Source organism: Ranitomeya variabilis, chromosome 2 (genome assembly GCF_051348905.1).
Source record: "Ranitomeya variabilis isolate aRanVar5 chromosome 2, aRanVar5.hap1, whole genome shotgun sequence".
Lineage (NCBI taxonomy): Eukaryota > Metazoa > Chordata > Amphibia > Anura > Dendrobatidae > Ranitomeya > Ranitomeya variabilis.
This window is the reverse complement of record NC_135233.1, coordinates 1001630418-1001645495: the sequence shown is the minus strand read 5'-3', so window position 1 is coordinate 1001645495 and position 15078 is coordinate 1001630418. Positions and strand designations below refer to the sequence as shown.

General features: G+C 40.6%; 1 protein-coding gene across 6 annotated transcripts in view; it reads left to right on the top strand.

The window, feature by feature from the left end:
• The window catches only part of SLC16A14 (solute carrier family 16 member 14), a 55642-nt gene that overhangs the window by 14985 nt on the left and 25579 nt on the right, over nt 1-15078 (top strand). For 4 of the 6 annotated variants that reach the window (XR_013221964.1, XM_077291196.1, XM_077291199.1 and 1 more), the window contains exon 2: nt 14947-15034. Coding sequence is in view for 5 of the 6 variants with exons in the window: in XM_077291196.1 (XP_077147311.1) it covers nt 15032-15034 (3 nt within the window). In the remaining variant the exon portion in view is untranslated. Of the gene's footprint in view, nt 1-6006; nt 6134-14946; nt 15035-15078 lie in introns of those variants that run through there. The other 2 variants (XM_077291200.1, XM_077291195.1) reach the window with 1 other exon arrangement.

The window sequence follows — 15078 nt, the reverse complement described above, 5'->3', positions numbered from 1 at the left end:
TATGGTCAGATGAGATCAAAATTGAACTTTTTGGCCACTAAGGTAAATATTGTATCTGGCGCTAAACCAACAGCTCATCGCCCCAAGAATAACCATCCCCACAGTGAAATGTGGTGGCAGCTTCATGTCGTGGGGATGTTTTTTTCAGCAGCAGGAACAACGAAAATGGTCCTAGTCAGTGGGAAGATGGATGGTGCAGAATGCAGATATATTCTTGAGCAAAACCTGTTTCAGCTTGTCAAAGTTTTGAGACTGGGGCAGAGGTTCACCTTCCAACAAGACAATGACCCAAAGCATACTGCTAAAGTAACACTCAAGTGGTTTAAGGGGAAATGTGTAAATGTTTTGGAGTGGACTAGTCAAAGCCCAGACCTTAATCCAATTGATAATCTGTGGTCAGACTTGAAGATTGCTGTTCACCAGAGGAAACCATCTAACTTGAAGGAGCTGGAGCAGTTTTGCCTTGAGGAATAGGCAAAAATCCCAGTGGCAAGATGTGGAAAGCTTATAGAGACTCATTCAAAGTGAATTGCTGTAATTGCTGCAAAAGGAGGCTCTACAAAGTACTGACTTAGGGAAGGTGAATAGGAGGCATTACAAAGTACTTACTTTAGGGGTATGAATAGTAATGCACACTACAGTTTTCAGTTTGTTTTCCTATTTGTTGTTTTCTTCACAATAAAAAGAAAATCAAATGTTCACAGTTGTCGGCATGTTCTTCACATGAACTGATGCAAATCGTAAAAAAAACAGTGAAATTCCAGTTTGGATCTTGGAAAATGCCGAAGGGGTGAACACTATCGCAAGCCACTGTATGTCTGTTATAATGGAGACTTGAGGGTGTTTTACGTTACCGCTTTTCACCATGTTCCAAGTGGATATTTAATAAATTAACCCCTTTCTGCCATTGGACGTACTATTCCGTCCATGTGGGGTGGGCCCTAATTCCCAAGGACGGAATAGTACGTCCAGCAGGATCGGCCGTGCTCACAGGGGGAGCGTGGCCGATCGCGGCCGGGTGTCAGCTGCCTATCGCAGCTGACATCCGGCACTATGTGCCAGGAGCGGTCACGGACCGCCCCCGGCACATTAACCCCCGGCACACCGCGGTCAAACATGATCGCGGTGTGCCGGCGGTACAGGGAAGCATCGCGCAGGGAGGGGGCTCCCTGCGTGCTTCCTGAGACCCCCGGAGCAACGCGATGTGATCGCGTTGCTGCGAGGGTCTCTTACCTCCTATCCCTGCAGGCCCCGGATCCAAAATGGCCGCGGGGCTGCATCCGGGTCCTGCAGGGATTACTTCCGGGTGCCATGCAGGTGCTGGTAAGCCTGCACGGCTGTAAGTGAGATCGGTGATCTGACAGAGTGCTGTGCACACTGTCAGATCACCGATCTGTGATGTCCCCCCCTGGGACAAAGTAAAAAAGTAAAAAAAAAAAATCCCACATGTGTAAAAAAAAAAAGAAAAAAAAAATTCCTAAATAAAGAAAAAAAAAATATTATTCCCATAAATACATTTCTATATCTAAATAAAAAAAATCAAACAATAAAAGTACACATATTTAGTATCGCCGCGTCCGTAACGACCCCACCTATAAAACTATATCACTAGTTAACCCCTTCAGTGAACACCGTAAAAAAAAAAACGAGGCAAAAAACAACGCTTTATTCTCATACTGCCAAACAAAAAGTAGAATAACACGCGATCAAAAAGACGGATATAAATAACCATGGTACCGCTGAAAACGTCATCTTGTCCTGCAAAAAACGAGCCGCCATATAGCATCATCAGCGAAAAAATAAAAAAGTTATAGTCCTCAGAATAAAGCGATGCCAAAATAATTATTTTTTCTATAAAATAGTTTTTATCGTATAAAAGCGCCAAAACATAAAAAAAGATAGAAATGAGGTATCGCTGTAATCATACTGACCCGAGGAATAAAACTGCTTTATCAATTTTACCAAACGCGGAACGGTATAAACGCCTCCCCCAAAAGAAATTCATGAATAGCTGGTTTTTGGTCATTCTGCCTCACAAAAATCGGAATAAAAAGCGATCAAAAAATCTCCTGTGCCCGAGCATGTTACCAAAAAAAACGTCAACTCGTCCCGCAAAAAACAAGATCTCATATGACTCTGTGGACTCAAATATGGACAAATTATAGCTCTCAAAATGTGGTAACGCAAAAAATATTTTTTGCAATAAAAAGCTTCTTTCAGTGTGTGACTGTTGCCAATCATAAAAATCCGCTAAAAAACCCGCTATAAAAGTAAATCAAACCCCCCTTCATCACCCCCTTAGTTAGGGAAAAATAAAAAAAATTAAAAAATGTATTTATTTCCATTTTACCATTAGGGTTAGGGCTAGTGTTAGGGTTAGGGTTAGGGCTAGGGTTAGGTTTGGGGCTAGGGTTAGTGTTGGGGCTAGGGTTAGGGTTGGGGCTAGGGTTAGGGTTGGGGCTAGGGTTAGGGCTAGGGTTAGGGTTGGGGCTAGGGTTAGGGTTGAGTCTAGGGTTAGGGTTGGGGTTAGGGTTAGGGCTAGGGTTAAGGCTACAGTTAGGGTTGGGGCTAAAGTTAGGTTTAGGGTTGGGGCTAAAGTTAGGGTTAGGGTTTGGATTACATTTACGGTTGGGATTAGGGTTAGGGGTGTGTCTGGGTTAGAGGTGTGGTTAGGGTTACAGTTGGGATTAGGGTTAGGGGTGTGTTTGGATTAGGGTTTCAGTTATAATTGGGGGGTTTCCACTGTTTAGGCACATCAGGGGCTCTCCAAACGCGACATGGCGTCCGATCTCAATTTCAGCCAATTCTGCGTTGAAAAAGTAAAACAGTGCTCCTTCCCTTCCGAGCTCTCCCGTGCGCCCAAACAGTGGTTTACCCCCACATATGGGGTATCAGCATACTCGGAACACATTGGAGAACAACTTTTGGGGTCCAATTTCTCCTGTTACCCTTGGGAAAATACAAAACTGGGGGCTAAAAAATAATTTTTGTGGAAAAAAAATATTTTTTATTTGCACGGCTCTGCGTTATAAACTGTAGTGAAACAATTGGGGGTTCAAAGCTCTCACAACACATCTAGATGAGTTCCTTAGGGGGTCTACTTTCCAAAATGGTGTCACTTGTGGGGGGTTTCTACTGTTTAGGTACATTAGGGCCTCTGCAAACGCAATGTGACGCCTGCAGACCATTCCATCTAAGTCTGCATTCCAAATGGTGCTCCTTCCCTTCCGAGCCCTCCCATGTGCCCAAACGGTGGTTCCCCCCCACATATTGGGTATCAGCGTACTCAAGACAAATTGGACAACAACTTTTGGGGTCCAATTTCTCCTGTTACCCTTGGGAAAATACAAAACTGGGGGCTAAAAAATAATTTTTGGGGAAATTTTTTTTTTTTTTTTTCACGGCTATGCGTTATAAACTGTAGTGAAACACTTGAGGGTTCAAAACTCTCACAATACATCTAGATGAGTTGCTTAGGGGGTCTACTTTCCAAAATGGTGTCACTTGTGGGGGGTTTCTACTGTTTAGGTATATTAGGGCCTCTGCAAACGCAATGTGACGCCTGCAGACCATTCCATCTAAGTCTGCATTCCAAATGGCGCTCCTTCCCTTCCGAGCCCTCCCATGCGCCCAAACGGTGGTTCCCCCCACATATTGGGTATCAGCGTACTCAAGACAAATTGGACAACAACTTTTGGGGTCCAATTTCTCCTGTTACCCTTGGGAAAATACAAAACTGGGGGCTAAAAAATAATTTTTGGGGGAAATTTTTTTTTATTTTATTTTCACGGCTATGCGTTATAAACTGTAGTGAAACACTTGAGGGTTCAAAACTCTCACAATACATCTAGATGAGTTGCTTAGGGGGTCTACTTTCCAAAATGGTGTCACTTGTGGGTTTTTTTACTGTTTAGGTACATTAGGGGCTCTGCAAATGCAATGTGACGCCTGCAGACCATTCCATCTAAGTCTGCATTCAAAATGGCGCTCCATCCCTTCCGAGCCCTCCCATGCGCCCAAACAGTGGTTCCCCCCACATATGGGGTATCAGCGTACTCAAGACAAATTGGACAACAACTTTTGGGGTCCAATTTCTCCTGTTACCCTCGGGAAAATACAAAACTGGGGGCTAAAAAATAATTTTTGTGGGAAAAATGTTTTGTTTTATTTTTACGGCTCTGCATTATAAACTTCTGTGAAGCACTTGGTGGGTCAAAGTGCTCACTACACCTCTAGATAAGTTCCTTAGGGGGTCTACTTTCCAAAATGGTGTCACTTGTGGGGGGTTTCAATGTTTAGGCACATCAGTGGCTCTCCAAACACAACATGGCGTCCCATCTCAATTCCTGTCAATTTTGCATTGAAAAGTCAAACGGCGCTCCTTCCCTTCCGAGCTCTCCCATGCGCCCAAACAGTGGTTTACCCCCACATATGGGGTATCAGCGTACTCAGGACAAATTGTACAACAACTTTTGGGGTCCAATTTCTTCTCTTACCCTTGGGAAAATAAAAAATTGGGGGTGAAAAGATCATTTTTGTGAAAAAATATGATTTTTTATTTTTACGGTTCTGCATTATAAACTTCTGTGAAGCACTTGGTGAGTCAAAGTGCTCACCACACCTCTAGATAAACTCCTTAGGGGGTCTACTTTCCAAAATGGTGTCACTTGTGGGGGGTTTCAATGTTTAGGCATATCAGGGGCTCTCCAAACGCAACATGGCGTCCCATCTCAATTCCAGTCAATTTTGCATTGAAAAGTCAAATGGCGCTCCTTCGCTTCCGAGCTCTGTCATGCGCCCAAACAGTGGTTTACCCCCACATATGGGGTATCGGCGTACTCAGGACAAATTGTACAACATCTTTTGGGGTCCATTTTCTCCTGTTACCCTTGGTAAAATAAAACAAATTGGAGCTGAAGTAAATTTTGTGTGAAAAAAAGTTAAATGTTCATTTTTATTTAAACATTCCAAAAATTCCTGTGAAACACCTGAATGGTTAATAAACTTCTTGAATGTGGTTTTGAGCACCTTGAGGGGTGCAGTTTTTAGAATGGTCTCACACTTGGTTATTTTCTATCATATAGACCCCTCAAAATGACTTCAAATGAGATGTGGTCCCTAAAAAAAAATGGTGTTGTAAAAATGAGAAATTGCTGGTCAACTTTTAACCCTTATAACTCCCTAACAAAAAAAAATTTTGGTTCCAAAATTGTGCTGATGTAAAGTAGACATGTGGGAAATGTTACTTATTAAGCATTTTGTGTGACATATCACTGTGATTTAATTGCATCAAAATTCAAAGTTGGAAAATTGCGAAATTTTCTAAATTTTCGCCAAATTTCCGTTTTTTGCACAAATAAACGCAGGTAATATCAAAGAAATTTTACCACTATCATGAAGTACAATATGTCACGAGAAAACAGTGTCAGAATCACCGGGATCTGTTGAAGCGTTCCAGAGTTATAACCTCCTAAAGGGACAGTGGTCAGAATTGTAAAAATTGGCCCGGTCCATAACGTGCAAACCACCCTTGGGGGTGAAGGGGTTAATACATACTAAAAAAAAAATTAACGAACCCTAGAAATTCAGTTCTGCTGCAATAAGGCAACAGAGCATTTTGTGAACTCCTTTGATGACACCTTGGTTTTATTGAATCCAATGATTTTCCTCATTTCCATTAACCCTAATGACATCACTTGGATGCAGATTGTCCTGTTTGCCATTGGTACAAGATCTCAGAGAATTCCTTATCACCAGATGTAAGCACGGGACTATGAAAACCTAGAAAATCATTATACATCCAGTACCTCCTGTCTCTTCCATATGTTTGTTGAGTGCCAGTCATATTTTAACGTTTCACTTTGCATCGGGTTTAACCATTAAATTACCTACATTGGATAGTGGAGCATGGACTTTGCATCCTGCTGATGACGTTGTGCTGTTAGTGCTCATCCCGACACCCCGGCAGTCATCCCTTACGCTTGTGCATTCTTTAACACTATGATCCACGGTCGGTGCCCACCCCAATTCTGGGAGGATACAGAGTCTCCTACACACCGCTGTGCACTTATAAGACCCATTAGGTGTAAGGTGATCGCTCCAGTCATTGGATCAGTTGCTATATTAGCATCAGGTAAGAAGCCTTTACTATATATATACATGTGATCTATCGTCTGCAATACATCACATCCATTCAGAAGGACATGGATCAATTAGAGATCAGTGCTAGGCAGGAGATATTGTTGATGTATATTTGTGCATAAATGTAATGTGCATCCAAATAACACTTTTAAGTCCCGTTGCTCATTGTCAATTTATCAACTATTTCACACAACTTTTAGCTTTACCCATTTTACAAAATGTTTTTCTTTTCAATTTTTGCATTAAGCATTTTTTCTTATTAGATCTACAGCTAAATATTGCACGAGTAAGAGATTTTTTTTCAATACTTTATCCTGATTGTGTAGGGAATATATCATATTTAATGTAATGCAATAACATTTATTATGTCTAATGCATCACTATTGACTTTATCTGCATCCACTTTTGTAACCTTCATTGTTCTTCTTTGATTTGATAGTTTTTTTTTAAATTTGCTTTGTTTGGATGTACTCTACAATTCTCTGTGATAATTGTCTGGAATGTATGCATGTTTGTATGCTCATACAGTGGAGCGTGCCTGTCTGTGTTTTGCATTTATGTCTGTGATTAGAAGAAAGTTGAGCAGGCTATGATGTGTGACATACTGCTGACCCTCTTTAATCTGTGCCCTTTGTGTCTCGGTATAATCTTCACACATCCAAGCTACATATGGGGTGTGCTGTTGTATATAGATTTTTACATTACATATTTTATGGTAATGGGTTTCTGCTCCAGATTTTCCAGATCATTTATTTTAGAGAAGTAGTGTCTTAGTTCAGAACATTATGGCGGCATTTTGCATGCCAGTGTTGATGAATGGAGCACTGAAGTAAGACGCACAAAATGTATCAAAGGAACATGTCACTTTGGGAAACACCATTTACCTGTAGATGTAACCTGCAAGTAAATAAAGTTATTATGTTGCCTGGCCTTCTTACTGAAAATACAGCTTCCAGGAAAAATAAAAATTTCTCCTGTGAGCTGCCAGCTATCAGTCATATAGAATTGTGTATGGAGCAGTTAGGGTATGTGCAGATGATCAGTAAATACTGCGGGTTGGACGCTGTGTTCTTGTGCAGCATCCAACCCGCAGCGTCAAGATGTTACAGCATAGTGGATGGGATTTCAAGAAATCCCATGTCCACTATGCGTCCAGAGACACTCACGGCTCACCTGCGAAAACAGACATGCGGCGCGTCTCTCCAGACCGCGACATGTCTATTTATCTTGCCGTTATCTCACAGCACCATACATAGCTGTAAACACATCCTGGCACTTTGATGCATAGATGCTCTGCACAGCCAGCTATCAATAAAAGTGTCGGCGCTTGACTTATAGTGAGCAGTTCTGTAAACAGTGACTTGTAGTAGCCGCTCTTTGTATGCCTCTGTGACTGAAAGCTGGAGCTCCCAGGAGGAAAAATGTTCATTTTCTCCCTGTAGCCTGACTCTCAGTAAGAAGGTCGGGCAGCATTGTAACACTATTTACTTGCAGATTAACCCTATTCCTGGCATTTTCTGAAGTGACAAGTTACCTTTAAAAACCCTGTAGATCAGTAGTCCTGAGTCCTGAGACCACTACCGATTAGTAATGAGCGAGTATACTCGTTGCTCGGGTGGCCCCCGAGTATTTGTAACTGCTCAGAGATTAAGTTTTCATCGCCTCAGAAGCATGATTTGCAGCTACTAGACAGCTTGAACACATGTGGAGATTCCCTAGCAACCAGGCAACCCCCACATGTACTCAGGCTGGGTAGTAGCTGTAAATCATTAGCTGCGGCGATGAAAACTAAATCTCCGAACACTAACAAATACTCGGAGACCACCCGAGCAACGAGTACACTCGCTCATCACTACTACCAATCACTTAAACAACAGGGAAGAAGCTCTGAGTACATGGATGAACATGCTCACAGCAGTGTACAGATTGCACCTCTTAATGAATTTGGCACACATTTCATCTGGAAACACCAGAAATCTACCCCAGTCATGGTTTGTGGTGTAAATTATGATACATCTGTCGTGTACACTCAGTCACTTTACAAAAAGTTGGGGAAGCTAGCTGCAGGCGGTGTAAGAACGCTCAAAATGTTGCTACATTTCAAATAGTTTTATGCCAGAATTCTAGCAAAAAGTGTATAATGAATTGGGGTCTGTTTCATAACCCATCTTATGTGCATTATACTTTATGAATACATGGTAAGATGATGAACAGACCAGATATGAGCCCTTATGTCAACTGTTCAAAGAATTAAGACTCCATCATTTCTAATTTCTTTAAAGAAGCTCTCCTCCCGTCAAAAATGTTATCCTCTTAACATATTGCAGTCATCATATTATGTAGCACTGTCTCCTTCCAATTACTAATTTTGCCTTTCTACCTAGTTAATACTTCTCTCTTCCATTAGGTCTGTGACATCACGTGATTAAAAACTGACTAGCTGAATCCTTCTAAGCTCTATGTAGAAATAGGAAGTCTCTTCCCTGCACGAGTCACTGCAAAGTTTGTGGCAGAGGGAGGCTGGATCAGCTGGGTCAGGAGTAGGAGATGGGAATGATAAATGGAGGGACAAGAGACTTCCTGTTTCTTCTTAGAGCAGAGAAAAGAAAAAAAATACTGGGTAGAAAGGCAAAATGAGCAATTGTAAGTACACACTTCTATATACTATGATGAATGCAATATATTAAGAGGGTAAAGACTTTTATGGGAGGAGGGCTTCTTTAAACCAACCAGGATGAATGCAGTACATGTTCATAGGCATGGTTGCAGCCCCACAAAGATTGATGTAATATAGATGTACAGAAGTATGAGCATTTACCAACAAGAGAAAGTCACCAAATATCTTTGGCATTGTGCTTCATGACATTTTCTGTTTACAGCTAGAGAAAAACAGTAGAACAAACCTAAAAAAGGAGAATATTGGGAGAGAAGGAAAAAGGGAGAGGTGGTGGTCAGTCATGCATCCAGTGTCAATTTGAGTAGGTTGGGTCAATAACAATAGCAGTTGTTACCTTCCACCTCTCGTGTCTCCCTTATTTCCTCATAGATTGTAAGCTTGCGAGCAGGGCCCTCATTCCTCTTGGTATCTGTTGATTTATGTATTATTGTTAATCTGTAATGTGGTTTATTGTCTGTACAAGTCCCCTCGAAAATGTAAAGTGCTGCAGAATATGTTTATCGCTATAGAAATAAAATTATTATAATAGCAGTCGCGGATCGGAGTTTCTTAGATAAAGTATAGCTGGGCCAGTAAGTTTTCTGAAATGTGTCTATGCTATCTTAGAATGGAAGCAGACAGATTTTCTTTCTGTATTATATAATTTCTTTTTAAGAAACATTGTGGGTGGCTGGGGTTGTTACAAAAAGAATTGGACACATATGTGTGCTGTCTGAGCAAACAGGTCCAGTGTCATGTGCTTCTCAGAGAAGTATGACTGAGAAGGATGACTGCTGAGTTTGGGGAGACTCTGACACCTGGCCACTAACTTGTGATCTTCTTTTCTTTTTTTGTTTACTTTGATTATTTTGTTTACCTAGTTAAATTTACCTATAATAAAGTTTTGCTTGTGATGTTGACCCTAAATGGGATTTAATAATCATACATACCATCAGTAATATCGTGTCACTTGGTCTGTGTTCCCCTGCTTGGATTTTTAATATTTTTAATTTTTTTTAGTAATTTTGAAATAAAAATTTATGGTTTATTAAACTTTTCTGCAATGGATCCTCATTTCCCTAGAACATTTTTTTAGGTTCGTGGTGTTATCATATGGTTATGTAAAGGAACTTATTGCCTCACAAAACACGTGATTCAAAAATAAGTGATTTAAGACTATTTATACATTTTTAAATAAAAAAGAACCTAGACATGTTTGGTATCTACGAAGTCGTCATGACCTCTAGAATCATAATGGAAGGTCAGTTTTAGCATTTGGTGAAAATGGTAAAAAACAAAACAAAAAAAAAAACAACAATTGTGGAATTGCACCTTTTTGCAATTTCACCGCACTTGGAAATTTTTTCTCATTTTCCTGTAAACTGGTAAAACCAATAGTGTCAAGTACACCGCATCCCGCAAAAACAGGAACTCACATGGACATATTGTTGGAAAAATAAAAAAGAAGAAGGGGAGCAAAAACCAGAAAAGCAAAAATGAAAATGGGCTGCGGCGTGAAGGGTTTAAAGTGTAACTAAAGTCAGGCCTAATGGAGGAGCTTCCAGTAATCAGATAGGTGTTATAGTGATTGCTCACTATACAGTCAGTGTTTATATGCAGTGAGCAGGTGCCGAGTTGGCTGTCAATCAAAGTGCCAGGGAGTGACTACAGCCTGCTCACTGTATAATCAGTGGTGACTGGAGCAGAATATAGCTGCATTTTTCCCTCTCTAGCTGCTTCTCTTTAGGTCACATAGGCATGAATTAAACACTACCTATAGGTACACTACTGTAGGTAAATAGCATTTCTGGAGATTCTCTTCAAAGCCCTGTAGATCAGTAGGGGACTGGGTCCTGAGATCACCACCAATGGAAGCAGCGCCCACCGCATACATGAGCATGCTCACAGCAGTGTACGGACTCATACACATTCTGTTGAGCCTGTGCATTGCTGTGTGCGTGATAATGCATACCCTGAGTGCTGCTTTCTTGTGGTTTAGACAATCTTTGGGGGTCTTGGGAAAATGACAAACTATAACCAAAAAAAAATAAAAATCAAATGTTTAGTGATACTTTATGTTCAGTCACTAATAAAACGTCTAGCCAATATTCCCAGGCTCCAGTCATTACACCTTGGATACTGAGAGGTTTGGTTAAATCGAACTTGTCACCAGGTTTGGCCGATACAAGTTACGGCCACCAACTTTCAGTGTTTATTTACAGCATTCTATAATGCTGTAGATAAGCCCCCGATCTGACTTGCAAGAGAAGAAAAATAAGGGTACCGTCACACAGTGCAATTTTGATCGCTACAACGGCACGATTCGTGACGTTCCAGCGATGCATTTACGATATCGCTGTGTCTGACACGCTACTGCGATCCGGTTCCCCGCTGAGAATCGTACGTCGTAGCAGATCGTTTGAAACTTTCTTTCGTCGTCTAGTGTCCCGCTGTGGCGGCATGATTGCATCGTGTGACACAGGTTGTATACGATGTGCGCACAGTGACCAACGGCTTCTACATCGCAAATACGTCATGAAATTATCGCTCCAGCGCTGTGTATTGCAACGTGTGACCGCAGTATACGACGCTGGAGCAATACTTATACGACGCTGCAACGTCACGAATCGTGCCGTCGTAGCGATGAAAATGGCACTGTGTGACGGTACCCTAACTTATTATACTCACCTGGGGGCAGTCCGGTGTCGCAGGTCTTGGTCCGGTGCCTCCCTTTTTCTTACGATGCCGCCCTCCTGTTGCTTCATGGCTCTCTGGCATCCTGCGCAGGTGTACTTATCAGTCCTGTTGAGGGCAGAGCAAAGTACTGCAGTGCGCAGGCACCGGAAAAGGTCAGAGAGGCCCAGCGCCTGCGCACTGCAGTACTTTCCTCTGCCCTCAATAGGGCAGATAAGTACGCCTGTCCCGGAGCGCGATGCCGGGCAGCCATGAAGAAAGCAGGAGGGCTGCATCGTAAGAAGATGGAAGGCACCGGACCAAGACCTGCGACACCCATCGGACCAGACCACCCCCCAGGTGAGTATAATAAAGCTTATTTTTCTTCTCTTGCAGGTCGGATCGGGGGCTTATCTACAGCATTATATAATGCTGTAGATAAGCCCTGAAAGGCGGAGGCCGTAATTCGTATCTGCCAAATCTGGTGACAGGTTCCCTTTAAACTAAATTTTATAGAGAAAAAAGGTTAATAATCAACATAAAGTCAATTGTTCATTTTGTGATCCAAAAAAGAAAGCGGAATAAAATGTAACATCGGGTATTTTATGATTGGAGAAAGCATCAAAGTCTATTGCTATGGCTAAAGTCATCTTCAGAAGATACGTGATTATTAAAGGGGTTTTCCTACCAACAAAAGTTAACTTTAATCAATAGTTATTGGAATAATAACTTCCACAATTGGATGTATTTAAAGAAAATGTTCCAGTGCTGAGATAATCTTATACATGTGCCCCTGCTGTGTACTGTGTAAAGTTTGTGTCTGACTGTGCAGGAACATGGTCTGATCATACCACAGCTCCTGGGCAGGGGAGGACGCAAAAGAGTATACATATATTACAGCACGGGATCACTGCTGATTGTTTCTTTTAAGTAAAAAAATGTTTAAAACAGACAGGGAAATGTTTTACCTTACAAAAAGAATCAGCTGTGATCCCCTGCTGTCCTGTCTGTATTCCATGTCAAGTGAACCAATGATTTTTACCACTATATTTTTAATTCTTTTGAGATTTTGTTATTTGGTAATAGTGTGTCAGAGAATGCAAAATGTGAAGAAAAAAAAATTCTAGATGTTTTTTTTTTTTTTTTTTATTGATTTTCAAAGTTCGGAAAAAGTGCGAATTTCGGTGTTGCCTGCCTTTACATTTCTCCCCATAACTCAGGCTAAAAAAGAGATAGAGAAACAAAATAAACACCATTCTACTCAGAACTGTACAGGCTTTCACCAGATATGTCACAAGAGTATCTTTAATAATATTTTACCTATGCGAACGCAAGCGCAAAACTTTAAAACGCATTTACGAAAAAAACGTTTAATTTAAAAATTTCAAAAACTGCACATGTGCCTGTTATGCTCCTAGCCACTTCTGCACCAAAATACAAGCTGGGATCGTGATGGGATTATATTTTAAAAAATAAAACTATTACAGTGTCAGTTCAAAAATCTTGATTTCAGGTCTGTTCAGCCTGTGGTGTAGAAGTGTGGGATCTATATTTACCAAATAATCCATGATTGCTAGATATTACTGTATTACTTTATTATGTTACCACTTAGAAGCAGGAGAGGACAGAGGAGAAGCTTTGTTAGGGCTGAGGATGAGCAGGGGTAGACGGTGAATGCAGAGCAGATGACCGGCCGGCAGCTCGGGTCTCCAGAGGCCGTATTCACACCAAATCTGAACACCCAGGCAACTCCTCAAATGGAGGGAGAAAAATATTCCTAACATCCAGTTCATGTATTGTACAAACCAGGACTACGGGGAGGAGGAGAGTTTGTTACATCGGTTACAGGAAGCAGAACCCATCACAGGGACTCAGCAATACCGGACTGTCATTCCATGTAGTGGAAATAAAGACAGTGACGTCCATGAAGTGGTAGAAGGCGGCACAAGATCGGCAATGGATGACACAACTGGCTATGTCACCTGTGAATATGATCGGCGCTGGCGGCTACTAGACTCTCCAAAGATTGGGAAAATGAAGATGTAGAAGTGACTTTTCTGCACCGTCTGGTCCTTTGTGTATCCAAGAAAATCAGACATTGTAAAAGTGAACAAAAAACAGATATAACTCAGGTGGAGCCGAGCACCATGACAGCCACACATACTCTGACACAGAAGGAAACGGCCATTGCTAGTGAGCGCTTATGGGCAAGATGACATTTCACCCACTAGAAGGGACACATTGATGATAACAGGCCAGTGTAAAAACCTACTATTGTTTGATTAGTTCATATTTTATAGTACGAGGATTTAACTACCGTACTATTCTTCTTAAACAGTTCATAAATTACATGTTTAGTGATATAATAGAAAAAAAATTGTTCCATGTATAAATAGGTGGTAGAAATATTGGTTCTTTTAATCTTGTTTTTAACATATAATTAGGATCAGACTGTATTTAGAAAACCAAACTTGAGGATGTGATCACGTTTTTTCTTTTGGCTTGTTCAATGAATTCAGGTTGAAAATGCTGAGCAAGTTGTGTTATGATGATTAAGATGTATTTATTCTGGCACTTTGGTATTTGTTTTTTGTGTTTCTTTATTGTTACATATAAATGTTGAATGCAGTAAGTTGTAATTTGAGAAGAAAAAGGGAAGAAACTCACACAAAGCTAAAAATCAGATGATTCAAGGCTTAAAAAAAAATACAAATTTGATAGGTCCCAAGTTGAATCCCTGTACAAATATAAACAAGGACACAAGTAACACACATGCATGTTTTCACAATTTTAAAACATACGTTTTTTTTCAGAATTGCGCATCAAAATGTTTAATTTGATTTCACCAAAACAAAATATAAAGAAACATAGTCTTGTGACATATCAAATGAAAGCCGGTACCGTTCTGAGAAAAATGATGCCTCTCCCACCTCTATATCTTAATTCTAGCCCGAGATATGATAAAAAATGTAAAGCCATACCAGGCCAAAATCTGCGCTTTTTTAAAACTTTAAAAATCTGTAAAAAATTAACTGAAGAAAAAAATTCTAAACTTTTAATTTGTAATTAACTAAAGTTGTTCTTCATAAAAACGAAAAATAAAAAAAATCTAAAGACGTAAGGTAAAAAAATATTCATATTTGGATCACTTGATATGGAATGACCCTAATACTCCTATGCTTCCTCCCCTGTCCAGGAGCTGTGGTATGATAAGACCATGTCCCTGTACGGTCAGACACAGACATTACACAGTACACAGCAGGGGCACATGTATAAGATTATCTCAGAACAGGAAACATTTATTTAAACACATCCAATTGTGAAAATTATTATTATTCCAAGATCTATTGATTAAAATGAACTTTAGTGTGTGGGAAAACCTCTTTAATGAGGTTCAATGCCATAATCTACACTGCTTGCATTTCTTCATTCTCTATGAGTTTATTACAAATCTTGTCAATTCGTTTACATTTCAGATTCAAAGTTTGTACAATGATCCCTAAAGCGGCTGGGGTGTTTTAAGCACTGAATCTGCCAGTCACATGAGTGGCACAGAGACAAATGGTAAGCAATATTTACCCTTTTTACAGATCATAGAGATATGAGTG